At 44.0% G+C, this 19414-nt stretch overlaps 1 protein-coding gene across 9 annotated transcripts in view; it reads left to right on the top strand.

The window, feature by feature from the left end:
* Positions 1–19414, top strand: part of ATG13 (autophagy related 13) — a 48803-nt gene that overhangs the window by 21304 nt on the left and 8085 nt on the right. For 4 of the 9 annotated variants that reach the window (XM_039535317.1, XM_039535320.1, XM_039535319.1 and 1 more), the window contains 7 exons: positions 5591–5631; positions 8758–8854; positions 9197–9295; positions 10223–10316; positions 13336–13434; positions 17675–17785; positions 18337–18476. In XM_039535317.1, the coding sequence (XP_039391251.1) occupies positions 5591–5631; positions 8758–8854; positions 9197–9295; positions 10223–10316; positions 13336–13434; positions 17675–17785; positions 18337–18476 (681 nt within the window). The remainder of the gene's footprint in view (positions 1–5590; positions 5632–8757; positions 8855–9196; positions 9296–10222; positions 10317–13335; positions 13435–17674; positions 17786–18336; positions 18477–19414) is intronic. The other 5 variants (XM_039535323.1, XM_039535322.1, XM_039535324.1 and 2 more) reach the window with 5 other exon arrangements.

Below are 19414 nucleotides of genomic sequence, written 5' to 3'. Positions count from 1 at the left end.
CCATTAGTTCAGCTGTTAGTATGGTCCCATAGTTTGATGGCATTTTAGATTTGTGGAGTCCAAGACTAGGAATACAGAAGGCTGTTTCCACTCTACCCATGCTGTCATCGTTAGATCTGTCTGCATAGACTTGGCAAAGCTGGCCTCATTTTTTATAAATAAATTCAGAAATTTGATTAGTCATAATGTGTGGAGTCTTTTCTTCTCTTAGTTTTGTTTTTTTTACATACAATTCCAAATCCACAAATGGGGAATAACTGCAGCTGTAATTTGATTTCCCATGATTAAAAATTTTTTAGTTCTCTCAATTTTTCTTTTTTACATATCTCCTTTACCCATTTTTACCCTGATAGTGTGGGGAAATCTGTGGCAATTCATGTAACTTTGTCTACTTAGCTCCCGGCAATCCTCGTACTTCTATTTTCATGATTCCCTTTTACCTTTGCTCAAAAGGTTAGATCTAATAGTTTTATCCTTCAATTTATAGGTCCTTCTTAAGAGGTTAGTTGTGGCGTACACACTGAGGTAATCATTGCACCACATGCCAATCGCAGAGCTTGGGCTGGGAGCAGTTCCAGGTGTCCAAAAGTTGTTTTTGAGGCTGAACCAAAAGCTTGGCATCTGTTGTCTAAAACTGGTCTTATCAATGCTCCACTATACATGATCAATACCTTCTTATCCGCACCCCATTTATTTCCAGCTACGCTTTTAAGTAAGTTCATCCTACTTGTACATTTCCGTATGATGTTATCTATGTGATCTTTCCAAGTTAACTTTTTATCAAGCACAATTCCTAGGAACAAACTTTTGATCTGAATTTTTTCACCATAAAGAAATAAGTCCCAGTCTTCCTTAATTTTCTTCCAGGTAAACACATTTCCTTAGTTTTTGTATGTGAGAATTTAAATCTCCAGTAATTTCCGCACTTGGAAATTCTCTGGAGTGCCTCATTTTTCTTTTCCACGGCTACTTCAAGTCTTTTATGCTTAGTTCATATAGCGCAGTCGTCTGCGAAAAGGAAAATACTCACCCCCATCTGCACACTTTCCAGGAGGTCGCTTATCATAATGGAAAACAAAGGCTAATAATACTCCTTGTGGAATTCCATTTGTAAGCTTGTAGGTTTTGGTTAAAGCTGTTCCCACTTTCACTTGTGTAGTTCTGTCCCTTAAAAAGTCCTTTATCCACCAATATATCCTCTTTTGTTAATTCCTATTTTGGTTATTTTTATAAAGGAGGCCTTCCCTTCATAGCATATCTTATGCTTTTTCGAAGTCCAGAAAGACTTATCATAGAGTTCTTGGTCCTTATGCTTTTTTGTACCTCCAGTTCTAGTCTCACTATATGATCAACTGTACATCTTCCTTTGCTGAAACCACTTTGTATCTCAGTTATAATATAATTTTCTCCAAGTATTCCACTAGCCTTAAATTAATCATTTTTCCATGATTTTTCCCACACATGGTATGAGGGCAGTAGGCCCATAAGCATCAGGTTTTGTATGAACCTTGCCTGTTTTTTTTAACTGGTATTACCAATGTTTGTTTCCATGTTATTGGCCCCAGTCCTTTGTCCTATATGTTATTATATAACACAATAAAATCTTTAAACTCCCTTCTAACCAGTGCTGGAGCATTTCATTACGTATATTATCTTTACCTGTAGCTGCACTTTTCCTTTTTCTAATGGCTGCAACAAGCTCCTGCATTTTTAAATTTTTGTTTAACACATCATTAGTATATTCTCTCCAGCCATTTAATTGGTCACTGTTTTTTCTCAATAAATCTTTCTTCTCACAAAACTTGTTGCTTTGATTCATATCACTACTGACCTTTTGGAAGTCTTTTGCTAAAATGTCTGCCTTTCCTAAATTGGAGACCTCAATTTCATTGTTTACAATAAGACCAGGTATACGTTTATTTTTACTTTGAATTCTATGCATTCAATTTGCTTATATATATTTTTAAAGCTTAGAATCTTTGTACCATTTCCTGTAGAAATTTTTTTCCAATTTTTTGTCTTTTTGATAATCCTTTGTGCTACCTTACATCTTTTATAATTCATTAAGTCTTTACTGTTCATTGTGTTTTGCTTGCTTGTCTACTTTATTTCTTTCCTTGATTGCTAATTTGCAATCTTCATTACACCAGGGAACCAGATTTCCGAGTTGTAGGCAATTTCATGTTTTGTAGATGGCCAGATCAGCTGCTACTGTAATTCCTTTTATTATGTTATGGAATTCTCCTAAGTTGTCACTTGCACAGTTACTACATAAATATTCATCACTTTTATATCTTAAAAAGGCCTCAATGAGCTTTTTGAAAATTCCAGCTAGGAACTTTGTGTTTTTCTACATTTCCTTGGCTTTGGTACTCAATAAGCATAAGAAAGTGAGCACTTTCCATTTGGTCGTCTTCATGAATTTCCCAGCTGCATTTAATATGATTATTTGCTGTGGTTCCCAAATCCCAAACTGAAAAGGATCCATCAATTAAATTAAGTAGGTGTTCCTATATACAATATTACCAGGTTATGCATATCAAATTGTTCTAAGCGTTTACTATTTTAGATCAATTTTCTTATTTCCACATAGCTCAGTATGACTATCAGTCTCTGCAAATTATGAATGTTTGACATTGACTATTTTTTCTAATTCTAAAATTGTTTATTTGGATTACAGTAGAACCTCAGTTATGGATACCTTGGGAATGGAGTTTGTCTGTAACTGTAATGTTTGTAACTCTGAACAAAGTGCCGTTTGGGCTCCAGATCCAGCAGCTGACACTCAAAGCCAGGACTCAGCAGCAGCTGAGCAACCTAGTCAGCCTGTGTGTGCATGTGTGTGTGCTGACCTCAGCAATGCTTCTGATCTGCTTTCTCCCCAGGCGTAGGTGTAAGGTGGGGACAGGTAGCCCAGATGTGCCTACCTTTAAGATGAAATACAGGCACAGTACAGTACTTGATTTAAAAAAAAAAAAAAGCCCTCTGCTCCTACATAATTGGTTACTTCCAGTTTCACATGGTGTCGGTTGACTGGTCAGTCTGTAACTCTGGTGTTCATATCTTTGAGGTTTTACTGTATAAAGATTATAAATCTGTATTTAACGGTTTCTGTTCTGCATGGGAATCTCAGTAGCATTATATTCAAACCTTAGTTTCTGCATATCCATTTTGATGTAATTAAGTCCCTCTTTTATAAATATAAATAATAATTGGAGATATACTTATCTCCTAAAACTGGAAGGGACCTTGAAAGGTCATTGAGTCCAGCCCCCTGCCTTCACTAGCAAGACCAAGTACTGATTTTTGCCCCAGATCCCTAAGTGGCCCCCTCAAGGATTGAACTCTCAACCATGGGTTTAGCAGGCCAATGCTCAAACCACTGAGCTATTCCTCCTCCTCTGATAGCCTCTTGATCGCTCCAGAGTATATCATATTCTGGTAAATTGAACACAAGTTTACTTATTGCCCATATTTCTTGCACACATGTTACATCAGGCTTTTTTCCCATTTCAAAGATGGCTCTTACATTCTTGTTTAATATTCCATGGACTATGTGCATTCCAACTAAGGATCATTGAAACCAGGTTGTTTAGATTGTATTATTGCCTTCATTTAAAGTGACATGAATGCAGTCAATCAAGAGGTTGTTTATCTTTAGATATTTTTTCTACTGCTTTTGCTATGACTTTAATCTTTTCAGCTTCCCTCCCCCACAGCAAGATGCAGTTAATTACTTCTGTAACGAATGTTATAAACATCCCTTTACCTACAAGCAATACATAATCTCCCATTCCTCTCTCATTTTCCTCCCTGACTAGAGGTGTGTTCTGCTGCACCTATATATCTTTTCTCTCACTTGAGTATTTTTCTTTTTCTATTTTCTGCATTTGGGTATCTTTTCATGGCCTCAGCATATGATACTTTTTGAATTATTTTAATTTTTTGTATTTCTCTAACTTGTTCTGCTACTGAACATCTTATGTTCTGCACTGTGCTTTCCCCCGCAATTGTTGCATTTAGGTTCTGTTCCTTTGACACAGTTGTCATTTGAGTGATTTCCTTCACATTTACTGTACCTCGTTGTTCCCTTAGAAATGGCTGTCAAAAGTTTTACTATGTGGCAATTATAGCACCTCATGGCAGAAGACGGGGGAGGGAATATATGGTTTAACCCTTAAATATCGATACCGTGTTATGCTTCTTGATCCCTCTGTAGATGGCCAGTTTTCTTCCTCTCTCCTAAGTAGCTGTTTAACAAACAATAGTTTATCTTCACCTGTACTCTTTTTGATATCCTCAGAGAAGCCTAACCTTATTCCATACATAACCCCTCTTGCTTATGTCAGGAATTCAGGCAATTGACAAGTAACTTTCATTTTCCCTAAGCTTACAGATTCCAGAAGTTTTTCAGCTTGCTCCTGGTGTGTACAGTCTATCAATAGATCTCCCCCCACGGCATTCTTTTAGCTCTTTGTATGTCACCACCACTCTTCTTTATCCATTCCATTTTCAGGGGGTTCACACATCTTATCTTCACATCTCCTCACTGGTTTGACAATTATGAAATGTTGACTTTTATCCTGTGTTTTGTTTTTCATTTCTGTGCATTCCTTCTTCAAATCCTGATATATCAAGACTTCTTTTCCCCCTGTTCTGAGACCATTCTTTGTCCCCCGCTGCTTCTCTTTCATAGTCCAAGGAAATTTTATCTTTTTCTCCCCCTGCTTCCATTGTCAGTTTCAACGTTCAGCTTCCTTTCAGCCAAGGACCAGCACCAGCCACAGCCCGCCACCATCCAGACTGCTCCTGCGGCTCAGGCTCACAGTCTTCTGCCAGATCGCAGCACTCAGCCCAGTTCCAACCTCCGGGCAGGCTGGTCAGCTCACCTAGTCCTCTTATCTCAACTTCCTGACTTTTTACAAGCCCAGCCTGCTCCAGCACAGCTGGGCTTCATCTTCAATTAGTGCTTATCAGTCAAGCCTGACTCTCCCTCAGGTGCAGCCAGTAAGGTTAATTGGTCCCTTTTGAGCTACCTTAACCTCTTCAGGCTTTGTGTGATGTGAACACTCCATCACATCCAGTTAGTGTCCTGTATGTAGCAAGATAAGCACCAATACTAGGACTCGGAATAGGCAGCTCCCCTTGCCTGGAATCCCAAGTCATTTCTGAGTCTCACTCTTGCATGGATCTGTAGACCTGTCACTGAGCCAGGTGGTAGGATTTTTAAAAAAAGAAATCCTGTTTTTAATAGGACGTGGGTTCTGATGTGTCTAAATGTCTGTTCTTTCCTTTCTGATCAGATCCTATCCCAGCTTACAATGGATGTTGCTGCTGTCCTTTCCTTTTCCTTCCTCAGACAATACTGTATGTGTTCCCCTGATGGGATGGAATTAGCCATTTGGCTGGCAGACTCTTTGGGAGTAGGCTTTCTAGCCAGTCCTAGCATAATTTGCCAAGTGCAATGTACCACCTTCTAAAGAGGAAAGATGGCTCTGATCCTTCCACTCCTTATGCTCCTTATTAAAACCATAAATGTATTTAGTTTTATGCCTCCGGATAGATTTTGTCTCTCTTCTTTCCCCCATAGGATATACTTTGGGGAAGTGCAGCTGAGCGGCTTGGGAGAAGGTATGGTTGTGCAATGGATATAAACTAGCTGATGGATCTCTTCCAAATTGTCAGATGTTGTAATAGTATCCTAGTGTTATAAGGAGACCAGGACTGCAGTTCACAAGTAATTTATGTTGTGCTTTACCTGTAATGGATGTTACAAAATGACAGCTATGCGCTAGTAACACTAACCTTAGCCTGAGTAACGCCAATTCTAGGCTGGAAAGCCCTAGGCGGTAAACCTAGGCTAGAGAGGCCTACCCTAGTCTGGAGAGACGTACTGACTAGGCATAACCCTAGGCTGGACAGGCCTAACCTTCATAACCTGAACCCTGGCTTGAGGATTCTTACTGGCCACAGGACTCCTCCTAGCCCAGGGATCCCTACCCTTAGGAACCCTAACCCTAGCTCGGGGACCCTACCCTTAGTAACCATAACCCTGGCTGGGGAAACCATACCAGCCCTAGGCCTACCCATAGGATGGGCACCCCTAACCTTGGTACCTCCAACAAAGCCCGGGGAGCCCTGCTGCCCCACTATGCTAGCACAGGGAGGCCAACCCTTAGTAACCCTAACCTTAGCTTGAGGATATCTACTGGCCACAAGACTAATCCTAGCCTGGGGATCCCTGCCCTTAGTAACTGTAATGCTAGTCCAGGAAGCCCTCCTGGTGCCAGACCTAAACCTAGCCTGGAGAGGGCTACCCTGGGTAACCCAAACCCTAGCCCTGGCAGCGCTACCTATCCCTAACCTGAGCCCAAGGAATCCTATTAACTAAAAGTCTAAACTTAGACCAGGGATCCCTCCCCTCACCTGGGAAGCTCTACTGACCCCAGGTCTAAACCTGGCCCAGTGAGGCCTACCCTTAGTAATCCTTATCCTCACCCAGGGACTTCTCTTTGGTAACCCTAACCTTACTCAGGGGAGACCTGCTGACTCTTGGCACAACCCTGGCCTGGAGAGGCCTCCGCTTAGTAACCCAAATGCTAGCCTGAAGATCCCTACTGACCACAGGACTAATCCTACCCCAGGAATCCCTACCCTTAGTAACCCAAACCCCAGCCTGGGGAGCGCTACTGATCCCAGGTATAACCCTAGCCCATAGATCCTTGCCCTTAGTAACTCTAACCATAGGATGGAGAGCCCTACTGTTCCCAGGCCTAAATGTAGGCCAGAGAAGTCTACCCTTAATAACCCTAACCCTGGTCGGTGGAGCCCTACCGGTCCCAAGCCTATTGATAGCCTGGGATCCTATCTTTTGGTAGTCTAACCTAGGCCAGAGAGCCCTACTGACCCCAGGCATTGCCCTAGCCTGGTGAAGCCAACCCTTAGTAACCCTAACCCTAGCTCAAGAAGGCCCACTAAACCCAGGCGTAACTGTAGTCCTGAGATGCCTCCCGTAGTAACCTTAACCATAGCCTGGAGACCACTACCTTCGGCAATCCTAACTCTAGCTCAGGAAGCCCTGCTGACTGCAGGCCTAATTCTAGCCCAGGGAGCCCTACCCTTAGTAATCCTAACCCTGGTCAGAGGAGCCCGACAAGCTCCAAGCCTAGTGATAGCCCAGGATAGTGTTGCCAACTTTCTAATCCCACAAAACTGAACACCCAAGCCCTGCCCCTCCCTTGAGGCCACACCCCTTCCCCAAGGCCACGCCCCTCAGTGGCTCGCTCTCCCCCCCCACCCTTGCTCACTTTCACTGGGCTGGGGCAAAGGGTTGGGAGTGTGGGAGGGGGTGAGGGCTCTGGGGTCGGCCAGAAATCAGGGGTTCAGGGTGAGGGAGGGGGCTCTGGGTTGTGGGGGGCTCCAGGCAGGGGGTTGGGGCACAGGGTTACCTCGGGCGGCTCCCAGTCAGCGTCACAGCAGCGGGGCTAAGGCAGGCTGCCTGCCTGTCCTGGCACCCAGTGGCACTGGTGAGGTGAGGGGTTGGCAGGGGCAGAGGGCCGGGAGCAGGGCATAAGCGTGGGAAGCAACACCTGCACCCCTACTTCTCATGCCTATGCTGGCACTGTGCTGTGCACACCCTGGAAGCAGCAAACAACCAGCAGGTCCGGCTCCTAGGTGGGGGTGCTAGGAGGCTCCGTGCGCTGCTCTCGCCCGCAGAGTGCGGAGCCGGGCAGGGGGCAGCATGTGGAGCTGTGTGTCGTGGTTCTCACTCCCACCTCCCCCCCACCAAGAGCCAAACCTGCTGGCCACTTCCGGGGCGCAACACGGTGCCAGCCAGGACAGGTAGGGACTAACCTGCCTTAGCTCCGCAGCACCGCCAATTGGATTTCTAACAGTCCAGTTGGTGGTGCTGACCAGAGCTGCCAGGGTCCTTTTTCAACTTGGTGTTCTGGTTGAAAACTGGACACCTGGTCACCCTAGCCCAGGGCCCACTACCTCAGTAACACCAACCTGGAGTGCCTTACTGGCCCCAGGCATAACACTAGCCCCAACATGCCTACTCTGAGTAATCCTAGCCCAGAGAGCCCTACTGACCCCAGGCATAATCCTACTCTGTGGATCCAAACCCTGAGTAATCCTAACCCTAGGCCAGAGAGCCCCACTGAACCCAGGCCTAAACCTAGTCTGGAGAGGCCAACCCTTAGAAACCCTAACTCCTGCCTGGGAAGCTGGGCTCTTAGCAACCTGGCCATGGATCCCTAATGACCACAGGCCTAACCATAGCCCGGGGACCCCTACCCTTGGTAACCCTTCCCCCTAGCATGAGAAGCCCTCTACTGAGTCAAGACATAACCCTTGTCCAGAGAGGCCTACCCTTAGAACTTTGACAGCATTCACAATGATGGTCACTTCTACTCTATTAGTCTAGAACTGAGGAGCAACTGTACGGTTTAGGACTGGAATAGCAGTAGGTGATGCCCCTCTTTTCTGAATAGCATCAGCAAAGCTATGTGTGGGGTCAGGACTGGAATTTCAGGCAGTGCAGCAGGCGAAGGTGGCAGTAAGACAGATACCACAAGACAATGTATTGCTGCTGTTTTCCCTTCCTGTTTTTGTTCAGAGCTCAGAATGGAGGGATTAATGAAACAGAGTTTAGGAACATATAATCCAGATTGGGTGTATGGAATAGAAATAATCAACCTTTATGTCCATCATAAGTAGCTAGTAAAACTGATAACCACTATTCTATCCCTTTAGGTTTCCAGACAGTCCGTGTTGGGACAGTGGGTACCCCATTGGGCACCATCACACTGTCTTGTGCCTACAGAATCAACCTGGCCTTCATTTCAACCAGGTGAGGAAACATGGTCAGCCCAAAAAGCATCTTCCAAGAAAACATTAAGCTTCTCGTTCCCTGAGCCCTTAAATCTCTTCCTCACAGTTCCTCATTCCAGCTTAGGTATTCTCACATTAAACATCTTCCTGGATCCTCAAGTCTTGCAGAGGGGGAGTATTTGGGTAGCCCTGAGCCAGATGCCAGAACACCACTGGTTCATGCTTGGAGTTGCAGGGTTGAATTGTGGCGATGCTCTGGTCCCCATTAATAGATACAAGGGACTCTTTGGGAATGAGTGGGGACACAGTAGAGAGGGGAAGCCAGTCTTATCAATAACACCATTTGCTTGTTGCGTTACAGGCAGTTTGAGAGGACCCCACCTATCATGGGGATTATCATTGATCACTTTGTGGACCGTCCCTACCCCAGCTCCTCGCCCATGCACCCCTGCAATTACAGGTGAGGAAACAGAGAGTGTGGTCATGGGCTATAAATGAAGGCATTCTTATGCCCAAGTACAGAGCCTTCTCTAGCACCTGCTGACTGGGCATAGAGGAGGACTGTAGGATCAGTGTCACTCTTATTAGAAATGGAGCATGTGAGGAAAGGCAGCATTTCCCCCTCTGGTTTAGAGGTTTTAGTGCAGCTAGCCTCAGAGTATTCTCAATGATCCTAACTCCTTGCTGTAGCATTCTAGATCGTTTAGCAGTCAGGGTGCAATCTCCTTTGTGTCAGTGATGGAGTTATCTGATTGCATATTGTACTGAATGGAAAGTGTATCCATTATCATGCAAGACACTTGGTACAGAACCTGGTGTCATGGAAGCGTGCATCTATAGGAATTCGCATAGGTGCATATCAGTGTCGGAAAGCCCAGAGGGTTGAGCTTTTCCATCAGCAGTAGGGTACATATGTAAGTAAGAATAGAGGAAATAAGTGCATGAAGTTTGCCTTCTCTAAAATTCCTGTGAAGATGATCTAATCAAAAGCAATGGCATAATATTTGGTATTGGTCCCAGGGCTTCTGCCAACACCAAAGCTGGTTCTGTTGGTCAGTATATCGAAACCTTTTCTCTTGGAAAAAGAAACCAGATGGAGGAGGAAGCACCTCTTCCTTCTTCAGGGAGAACCTCTGGAAAGTTCAGAGCCTGAAGGACTTAAACTCCTGACAGTGTTCTCTTCAGCCTGCCAATCAGAGCCCCTTCATAATTCTTCTTTCAACTCCACCCAAATACTCTGTCCTCCTGCAGCATCTGAGTCTCACTCAATAGACTAGATGATCACAATGATCCCTTCTGGCCTTGGAATCTATGAATACTTTTCATGATTTCTTTTTGTCTTATGGAATATTCCTATCGTGAAATTTCTCTCTTCTTGCTGCTCTAGAACGGCTGGTGAGGACAATGGAGCAGCATACCCATCAGTGGAAGACTCCCAGGAAGTGTGCACTACCTCTTTCTCCACCTCCCCTCCATCCCAGGTAGGAGAAAATGAGCTCCTTCAGTCCCAAAGGCAAGTTGAACAATTAATTCCCTTTAGTGCAGCTCAGCATATGTCCTCTGATGTAGCAGGTTTACAGTCTAACAGTAGTATGCTGTGTGTTCAGTCTCTGCAATTAAAATTTGTTTACATACACACACATATATATATATATATGTATGTATGTATGTATGTATGTATTGCCCAGACTTTGCTCCTCTCTTTGTAAAACCCAGGTGGATGCTAATTCCAGCAAGACTCCAGGGGACAGAAGGGACTGATTTATGAGGAAAGATTCAGAAACTAAATCGCATAGCTGGGCTAAGCAATGATTGAAGAGGCACACAGCAGTCTACAGATATGTCCAGGGGATAAACACTATAAAGAGACGAATGAATTCAGATAAGGCCAGGCAGTATAACTAGGTGTAATAGCCTGGAATTGTATGGGGAAACTCAGGAATATCAGGAGAACACTTACCCTACTTTTCAGTGTCCTAGGCCATGGAACTAGTCTAGGAAAGGGGTGAAAGCCCTTGGAGCATCTAAAACTAGACTGGACAAACACTAGCAAGTACCTGATGGGGAACAGTTCTGCATTGATCCTTGGGGTGAATTATATGGGACCTAGTAGGTCTTTGCTAGAGCTGGTTGAAATTTTCCACTCATTTCATCAATTTTAAACTGCTCATAAAAAATGCTGCTTTTACATGAAAAAATGTCTATTAAACATTTTTTTTACAATTTTCTGAAACCTTTTAAAAATGTATCCATTTTTGTTTATTTAAATCTGCATTTTCTTACTGCAAACACAGTTTTCAATAAATGGAAACATTTGCATAAATTTTTTCATTTAAAATATCTCTGGAAACAATGCAAAAAACTGAAAATGGGTCCATTTTGAACCCTACAAAATGGAAACAACTTCAAAATTTCTAGCAGTCTTCCCCCTTTTTCAACCAGTTTCACTTTTTTTTTTTCCTGTCTGTAATTTCTATAGCTCTCTAAGTAAAGCTTGGTCAGATTATCTGTTCTCCTGTAGCTTTAGAAGTTCAAGAACCTTCAGTCTAATTGTCTGCAAAATTAAGTAGCTCTGGTGAACTTTAAGATCCCTAGTCCATTTTTTTTTTGTGTCTGTGTTGCTATGGACCAAAGTGAAATGCAGTTTGAGAATGTTTTTCTCATGTGAATGAGTTTGCTTTGGGGTCACTTATTGCCTCAAGGTGATCAATCTGATAAGCTATTAGTAAATGTATTGAATTTGAAAATCTAGTAATAAATCCATCTCAGGAGGCCTCTCTTGTCCCTCACTGATATTTTGATGACCGGTTCACCCAACAATGTTGAATCAGCCAGGGAGTGCTCATGGGAAGTCTGAGAGAGTAAAGCTGTTGGTTGTTAGATGAGCAACACAAGAGACTTGTTTGAGGCTTAGCCCCATGCTCTCTGCCTTTCAATAAATGGTGTTCATACATATTAATGTTCATGACACATTTTTTACTGGTCCCTGTGTCAATCGCTCATAGCCAGAGTTAGTTACATAATAGTAACAGTGGTGCTAAATAAATTGCCACCGGGTGTCTTTTCGGAGGGCATGAAGCTTTCTAATCTCGGAAGAAAAGCTGTACGAAACCATCAGTGCTTTGAGGATTGGTGACTAACAGCAGCCTTGGGTACCACTGCTCCATGGTTTATAATATACATACAGAGTATGATCAGATGTAAAGCAATTGTCAACCTTTCTGGCCAAAGGCAGCATTTTAAAAGGCACTATAAGGGGACAACATACATTGAAAAAAGACAAACCATCTTTATATACACCGCTATCTCGATATAATGCCACCCGATATAACACAAATTTGGATATAACGCGGTAAAGCAGTGCTCCGGGGGGTGGGGCTGCACACTCCAGTGGATCAAAGCAAGTTCAATATAACACGGTTTCACCTATAACGCGGTAAGATTTTTTGGCTCCCAAGGACAGCGTTATATCGAGGTAGAGGTGTGTTTATAAACACCTAAAAGTCCAGATCATGTACTGAGACCTGTTTGTGCACTGGACCCTGTACATACAGACTGTGTCCCCCTCCAAAGCTGCATTCCACGTTCCTACTGAGTGGAAGGGAGGCTCAGCCACTCTCTTTGCTGCTGAACCTCAGATAGGCCTATCCAGGGATCTATGTAGTGGGGGGAGTAAACACAAGATTGGCGGAATACATCCTCCCCCTGTTAGCCCTGCAGAGCTTACCAGAAAAGATGCAGACTACCCTGCATTGTATTTTCCGTGGAGGACACCAAAGTGTTCAGGGATTGTACCCGCTAATGTGATTCCAATGGAACTGTGCTGCCAGGAAGCTGGTGCAGTGGGAGGGACAAGGGATTCCCATGGATGGTCCACCCCTCTCACATCAGGCACCCTCTGCTAGACAATTTTTAATGCCACAAATTGCCAGTTTCCACTTATGGCCCTGCTCCAATTACTGTGTTCTGGTATAAAAATGATTTGGATCATGGTAGTGCCCAGAGGCATCAGCCTGGATCATGGCCCCATTGGGCTGAGTGCTGCACAGGCACACACAAAGACATGTTCCCTGCCCATCAGAATTTACAGTTTTGGAACGCTAGCTACATCTGAAGGGGAGACTATCAAAATATAGACAACTTGTATGTGTTCAAATCAAAATCAGTCTCAGCTGTTCCTAAGAACCCTTCAGCATAGCCTTCATGAACTGGCTAGCAGTCCGAGTAAGCTGTGCAATGGAGATTTTGGCAGTTGCTTTATGTCTAATTCTCTCTGGAGTTGTGATGGGGAGTGGTTCACTGCAAGACTGACGCCTTTACAAATTAAATGAATTTCTGGCCGTACTGAGAATTTTACCATACATAAAACTGTCTGACTGCTCTGGCCATAGATGCTTCTCACTAGTGTTCAGTTCATCCAACTCTTTTCAGTTCTTCTCTCAAGTCCTTTTCTCTTTCTTCCTTCCTTGTTTTCCTTTGTGTGTCTGTGTATGTGCACAGTGTGTTTTTACTATCACTAAGGCACATTTTCAGACCCCTCCTCCTGTGCTGATGGACACCTTGAAGGTCCCTATGATGGGACTGGCCTTTTCACATCAAGTGAGTTCACAATAGCATACAGTATCTATGGCCTGATAGTACTTTAAAAATGTAGGAAGGTACAAGTTTGACTATCCTGAGTTTACATTGAGAAATAAATCTGTTTGATGCTGCCTTATGCTGAAGAAGCTGGTCAGCCCAAAATGGGATTGGCTTTTTATTCTGGTTAGATCTGTTTGCAATGTCTGTGATTCTTTCTATAGCAAGGTTTTTTTGTTTGTTCAAACCGGTGCTCTTTAAACTAAAAACCACTTGCTGCGTAGCACTGAGCAGCAGCCCTATAGGAAGCAACCAGTGCATGCAATTTGAGAGGTCAAGGGGGGAGGGTGTCTTGTCAAGGTTTCAAGGGATCTTGACTGCAGTGGGTAGAAGAAATTAATTTATCAAAGTGCACAGTGGTTTGTTGGCTGGCAGGGGCTTGGGAAAGAAGCAGCATTTTTCACCTCTGCAGGGAGGGAGGCCCAGCATACTTCCTGTGATGCCAGGGACCACCTCAAGGACACAAGGCTTCTTATTGACAGGCTATAGAGGAGCTTTATGCAGCTCTTCTTGAGGAGTTGGCAGGGAGTAAAGAAAAGGGAAGGGGTGGCAAAGGTCTTAGAGGGTCTTGGAGGGCAAAAATGAATTGAATGCCCCATCTTGACAGTGTGCTTTGAAACATTTCAATGTAAACATCTGGGGTAAAATCCTGACCCTCTGAAGTCAATGGAAGGTTGGCCACTAGCTTCAATGGAGACAGGATTTCACCTGTGGTTGTCTAGGGCTCAGGTCCTAAAAGGTATTTAGGTCCTAACTCCCTAGTTCTCTTCCCCAGTCAGGATGTTTGCTTGTTACTCACGTGTTCCGATTTGCAGGAAGTTAGAGACCATCATCTGTTACCCATATGACACAACAGGCATCAGTGGATAGTGCTTGAACTGTTCTCTCGTGAGCAGCCTCTGGCTCTGGAACCTGTACCTCCTGTAACGTGGCACTTGTTCCAACAGTGTTAAAGTTGAGACACTGTTAACTTGAAAAAATCCCACTACTCTGAAAACGTTTGATCTCTGGTTATTACAAGCAACACCTAAGAGGACTAGAAAAATGTCTATTCTCTATTCTTGTTTGTTTATTTTGTGCTTCTCACAGCACTTTGTGTGGTCAGTTTCTATGTCTCCCCTGACTAGTCAGGTAGGTTTCTCCTGTAGGTCTGGATCTTTCACAGAGCAACAGGGGAGAGAATCATTTTTATAGAATAGGAACATTTTATTATAAAATCACACACAGTGCTGGAGGGGGGTCTGAGTGGCAGGTGCAGAGCTGAGGTTACTTTTAACTCCACTTTTTAAAATGAATTGAATTTCAAGTTGACAGTGTCTGGTGAAGAGGGACTGGCTGTCTTAACTCACAGTAAATCACAGTGTAGTGATGGGAAGGAATGTCTGCATGAGTTGAGGGACTTTTTAAATAAAGAGAATGTTGGTCCAGTTCAATGGGGAATGGCCCCTAGAGTTCCCTGAGGGATTGGGGACTCTCTGGGGAGCAGAAAGCCCTATGAAAGTCAGAGTAGCATCAGATGATACTCCTAGCAAAATAAGAGTTCTTGAGACTGGGCCAGTCTGGTTTGTGAGAAGAGACCACTCCATCCAGCTTAACCCAGACTCTAGAAGGAGCCCAGCCTGATATCCGTGGGCAGCCTTAAATTGTCAGGCCCCCACCTCAAAAATGTCAGCACTCAGAGTACTGACTTACTTGGGGATTCAGTGTTATATCCATGTTGGTCCCTGGGTGTGTGAGGTAATATCTTTTATTGAACCAACTTCTGTAGGTGAGAGAGACAAGCTTTCAAGCTACTTCTTGTGGCTCCTCTTCAGCTCTGGGAAAGGTACTGAGGGCTGGTCTACACTGGGAACTTATATCGGCATTAGCTACATCTCCTGTGGTGTGAAAAATCCACATCCCTGAGTGATGCAATTAAGCTGAGTTACCCCCAGTGTAGACAGTTCCAGGTTGATGGAGGTGGAGCACCTACACCAGTGGAAGAACCCTTCATGTCCCGGGGGTCGGGTCTTGTGACCGTTTTGTGAAAAGTGTTCATCCATGAGTGATATGGTGTTTTTTGTCTTTTAACTGAATTCACACAGAAAAATGATAAGAGTGTAGTGAGTGTCTGTTTTCAACTCCACAGTTATTAGGGCATTTAGTGCACCAGATTTGATAGGCATGTGTCAGATCCACCCGTCATAGATTTCCACCACAATTTCTACAACCACCACCCATCTATCAAACTCTCTCTAGAACACTCCCACACCAGCATCAACTTTCTGGACACCACGATTAGCTTCAGTAATGGATTTCAACAGACAACTATATACAAGAAACTCCTGGATCACCCTACTTACCTTCACAGATCCAGTAACCACCCCAAACACACCAAGAAATCTGTTATTTACAGCCAGGCCCTCAGATACCACAGAATATGCTCTGAGAAGAAAGTCCAGGATATACACCTTCACCAAATAAGGACACTCCACCAGAAAAATAGATCGCATCATGGAACGAGCCACCCAAATACCCTAAGAGAACCTGCTTCAATATGGGGCGGGGGGGGGACCTCCGACCACGCACCTCTAGTTGTCACCTACCACCCCACACTGGAACCAATATGGGGTATCATTAAACAATTACAACCCATACTTGATGGGGACCACCTCCTGAAAGAAAACTCCCCAGCCCCCTCTTCTGGCCTTCAAACAACCTCCCAACCTCGCTATCTGAAGCAAGCTTCCCAGATACTAGGATCCACCAACTCAAAGCAGCACCAGACCCTGCCATAACAGATGCAAAACTGGCAGACATTTCTCCACTGCTACAATGATCAACACCCTCTACAACACACCTTTCAAAATCCACAGGTCCTGCACATGCCTATCACAATATGTGATACATCTCATCCACTGCATTAAATGCCCCAATAAAAACTACATGGGTGAAACCAGGCAATCGCTATGCTCTCAGATGAACTCATATAGGAAAAGGATAGAAGACAAAAATACCCTATCATGGGTGGGTGCACACTTTTCACAAACTGATCGCTCTATATCTGACCTCTCATCCTCGTCCTCAAAGAGAACCTTCAAAAGACGAGCCTGGGAGCTTAAATTCATAACTTTGCTAGACTCTAAAAATCATGGTCTTAAATCCAGTGGGTTGGTTTTTTTTAATGGCTTATTACAACAATCTGTAACCCACTTCCCTCTCCTTTTCATCCTGTGACTACATGGAGTTAGCAAGCCACTTCTCCTGAAATATTCCCTTAGAATATGTGTTAATTACTTATGCTAAACAATCTCTTCCACCTTGTATTTAGCTGTGACACAGAGAACCTTTCCCAGACCTGAAGAAGAGCTCTGTTTAAGCTTGAAAGCTTGTGTATCTTTTACCAACAGAAATTGGTCCAATAAAAGATATTACCTCACCCACCTTGTCTCAATTGAGGATGTCATATGATACATGGCTCCTAACAGAGTGCTGCTTCTGAGGTCAGAAGAACAAATGGGATTCCTATTGATCCCACTAGCTGTGTTTCTAATTAGGATCAAGAGATTGAGAAGAGGTGGCTGAAGATGGGGAGCATTTCCTGATGCTCATCCTTCTGGTTGGATTTGGGATACTGGGAGGAAATCTTATGGGGCTTCGCTTGCTGGTTTTCTTTTTAGCTAGCAAGATTGAGGGCCTGTGTGTCCTATGGCCGAGGTTTGTTTCCTTTGATTAGGTGCGGGGTGTCCTTCATTCCTGCTACATCTCCCTGTGTTTGCAGTAAGTATGCTGAGAGTTTGAATCCCTGCTGAGGAAGTGGATTTAAAATGCCAGTGTTTATATGGGCTTTTCAATGAGTTTTGAAGTGGTTGCACTGGTCCTTTCCCCGGTATGTGATGCAAGAGCTGTCATGCAGGCTTTCCCTACATTATCTCTCCCACTCAAACCAGGCTTGTTTTAAGGCCACACCTTTATCCTCTTTCTGTTACAAGGCTGATTTGTTTTAAAATATATAAATTAAATCAAACCTTTGGCGTTAGTTCCCATATAAATCTTTGAGGCACTTTGCTAGCCTAGAGCCATGCATGTACTGTGCCCCAGTGACATCTCCTGTTCTTTCTCCAGTGATGCTGATAACTATTCAGACTGTGGGGGCTTTCCCTCTCCCCTTTCTCTCTCCTCTCTCTTTGCCCCTCTTTGTATTTTTTCTCTTGTTTCTTAGCTTTCCAGCTCTCGTCTTTCCTATCAGCCTGCTGCCCTGGGAGTTGGATCAGCTGACATGGGGTATCCAGTAATCTTTGCTGGTGGTTTGAATGCTGCACATCCTCATCAGGTACTCTTAGAGGTTGGAAGAATGAATGTGGCTTGCACCGCAGCCACTAAGCATCACACAGCTAAGACATCCCTTAAAACCATTGCATGCCTCTGTATGCAGCTAGGTCAAGGCTGCAAAGGATCTAAAGTAATTTAAAAAACATGGTGCTAGCAAATAAGCCAGGAAGTAGCTCTACTATGCTCTTGGAATCACCTGAAGTGGGACTTTAATCAAGGTGTTTTCCACTGCGTAGAATGGAGACATTGCACTGAGAACAAGGTAAGGCCAGGGACAAGTCTGGAGAAATGGCACTGAATCTGCATCAGAGAGAATTAGGAAGGAAGTGATATATGAATTCTCTCATTGGGAAAGTCCCCTCCCACACGACTTCCCCTCTCTTGCTCCCTGTCAGAAAGTTACTGTTATGTTCTAGCAGGAGTGTAGTCAGAGCATATCCATGGCGAGCCAAAAAGAACTTATTCCCAGCATGAGATAATCCACTCTAGTGCTGTAGTGTGTTGCTGTATCAGTCTTGAGATTGCTAACCTGATCGTTCCTTTCCACCTTAGTTGATTGTTCCAGGGAAGGAGGGTGGGGTGCCCCCAGTTCCTAGCCAGCCAGCACATGGCACTCAGGCTGACCACGAGAGGTTGGTAACGTGCACCCCTTTGGATGGAGCCCTCTACTCAGCAGCTACTCCCTCCAGTAGGTAGGTGCAGCACTTCTAATCGTTCATCTGTGACTGTATAAAGTTGAATCAAATTTAAAACTGACTTTTCTTTTAAGCATTTGCAGGGCAGTTCTTTTAAATTTATCAATAACACTATAGTGGCTGCTCTGCCTTAAAAAAGCCGGGAGCTCTCAGTCTGAGAACAGAGAAGCTGAAGAACGCCTCAAACAAAGGTCTTGTGTCATTTCAATACCAAAACACTACTTCTGGCTCATTTGTCTGATCCATGAACAGCAAGTTGAGGTGGCTTCAACAGTAATTTTACCCTCCCAAAAAGGCTTCATTTGAATTGTCGTAAAGCATCAGTAATAGAAAACAGCTATTTACCTGTTATATCAAGAAACCTTGGGGGCAAGACTCCTTGTCTAACAGGAAACAATGCAACTTTAAACTCCAAATTGCCTGAAATCCTAACCTCCCTCTCAGCCAGTTAGAGCTTCCTGTTTGTTTTTCCAGATCTCTTTGTCCCCTGTGGTTCCATCTTGTCTCGTGGCTATGGGACAATTGCCATAGAAAACATCTTAACCAACTAGGTTTTCTACTCAATAAAAAACTCCTATTTATGTTATAGTAGCACTAATGCACTGGCCTGTGCTCCTTGACTAACCAGTCGTTATCAAATGGCTAACGCCTGCCAGACGACTGAGGACCAGATCCTTAGAGCTGCTGAATACTTCTGAAAATCAGGTTTTGAGACTATAATTAGTAGCCACCCAGTGAAAATTAACCAGATTAGCACTGGCTGCTGTGATATTGGACTACTCTGGCTCCATGGGGCCTGGGAAGGAGCATGGGGTTCAGATTCCCGACCCTGTCTCCTGACAGGGAAGATATCCAAGAATTCTGTGTTCCTGAAAGAGTGATAGTGATTGGCAAGAGCTGCTCGAGCTTCCTTGCCATTTCCCACACAGCTCTTC

Source organism: Mauremys reevesii, linkage group 4 (assembly GCF_016161935.1).
Source record: "Mauremys reevesii isolate NIE-2019 linkage group 4, ASM1616193v1, whole genome shotgun sequence".
Classification (NCBI taxonomy): domain Eukaryota; kingdom Metazoa; phylum Chordata; order Testudines; family Geoemydidae; genus Mauremys; species Mauremys reevesii.
This window is presented reverse-complemented; position numbering and strand designations above follow the sequence as displayed.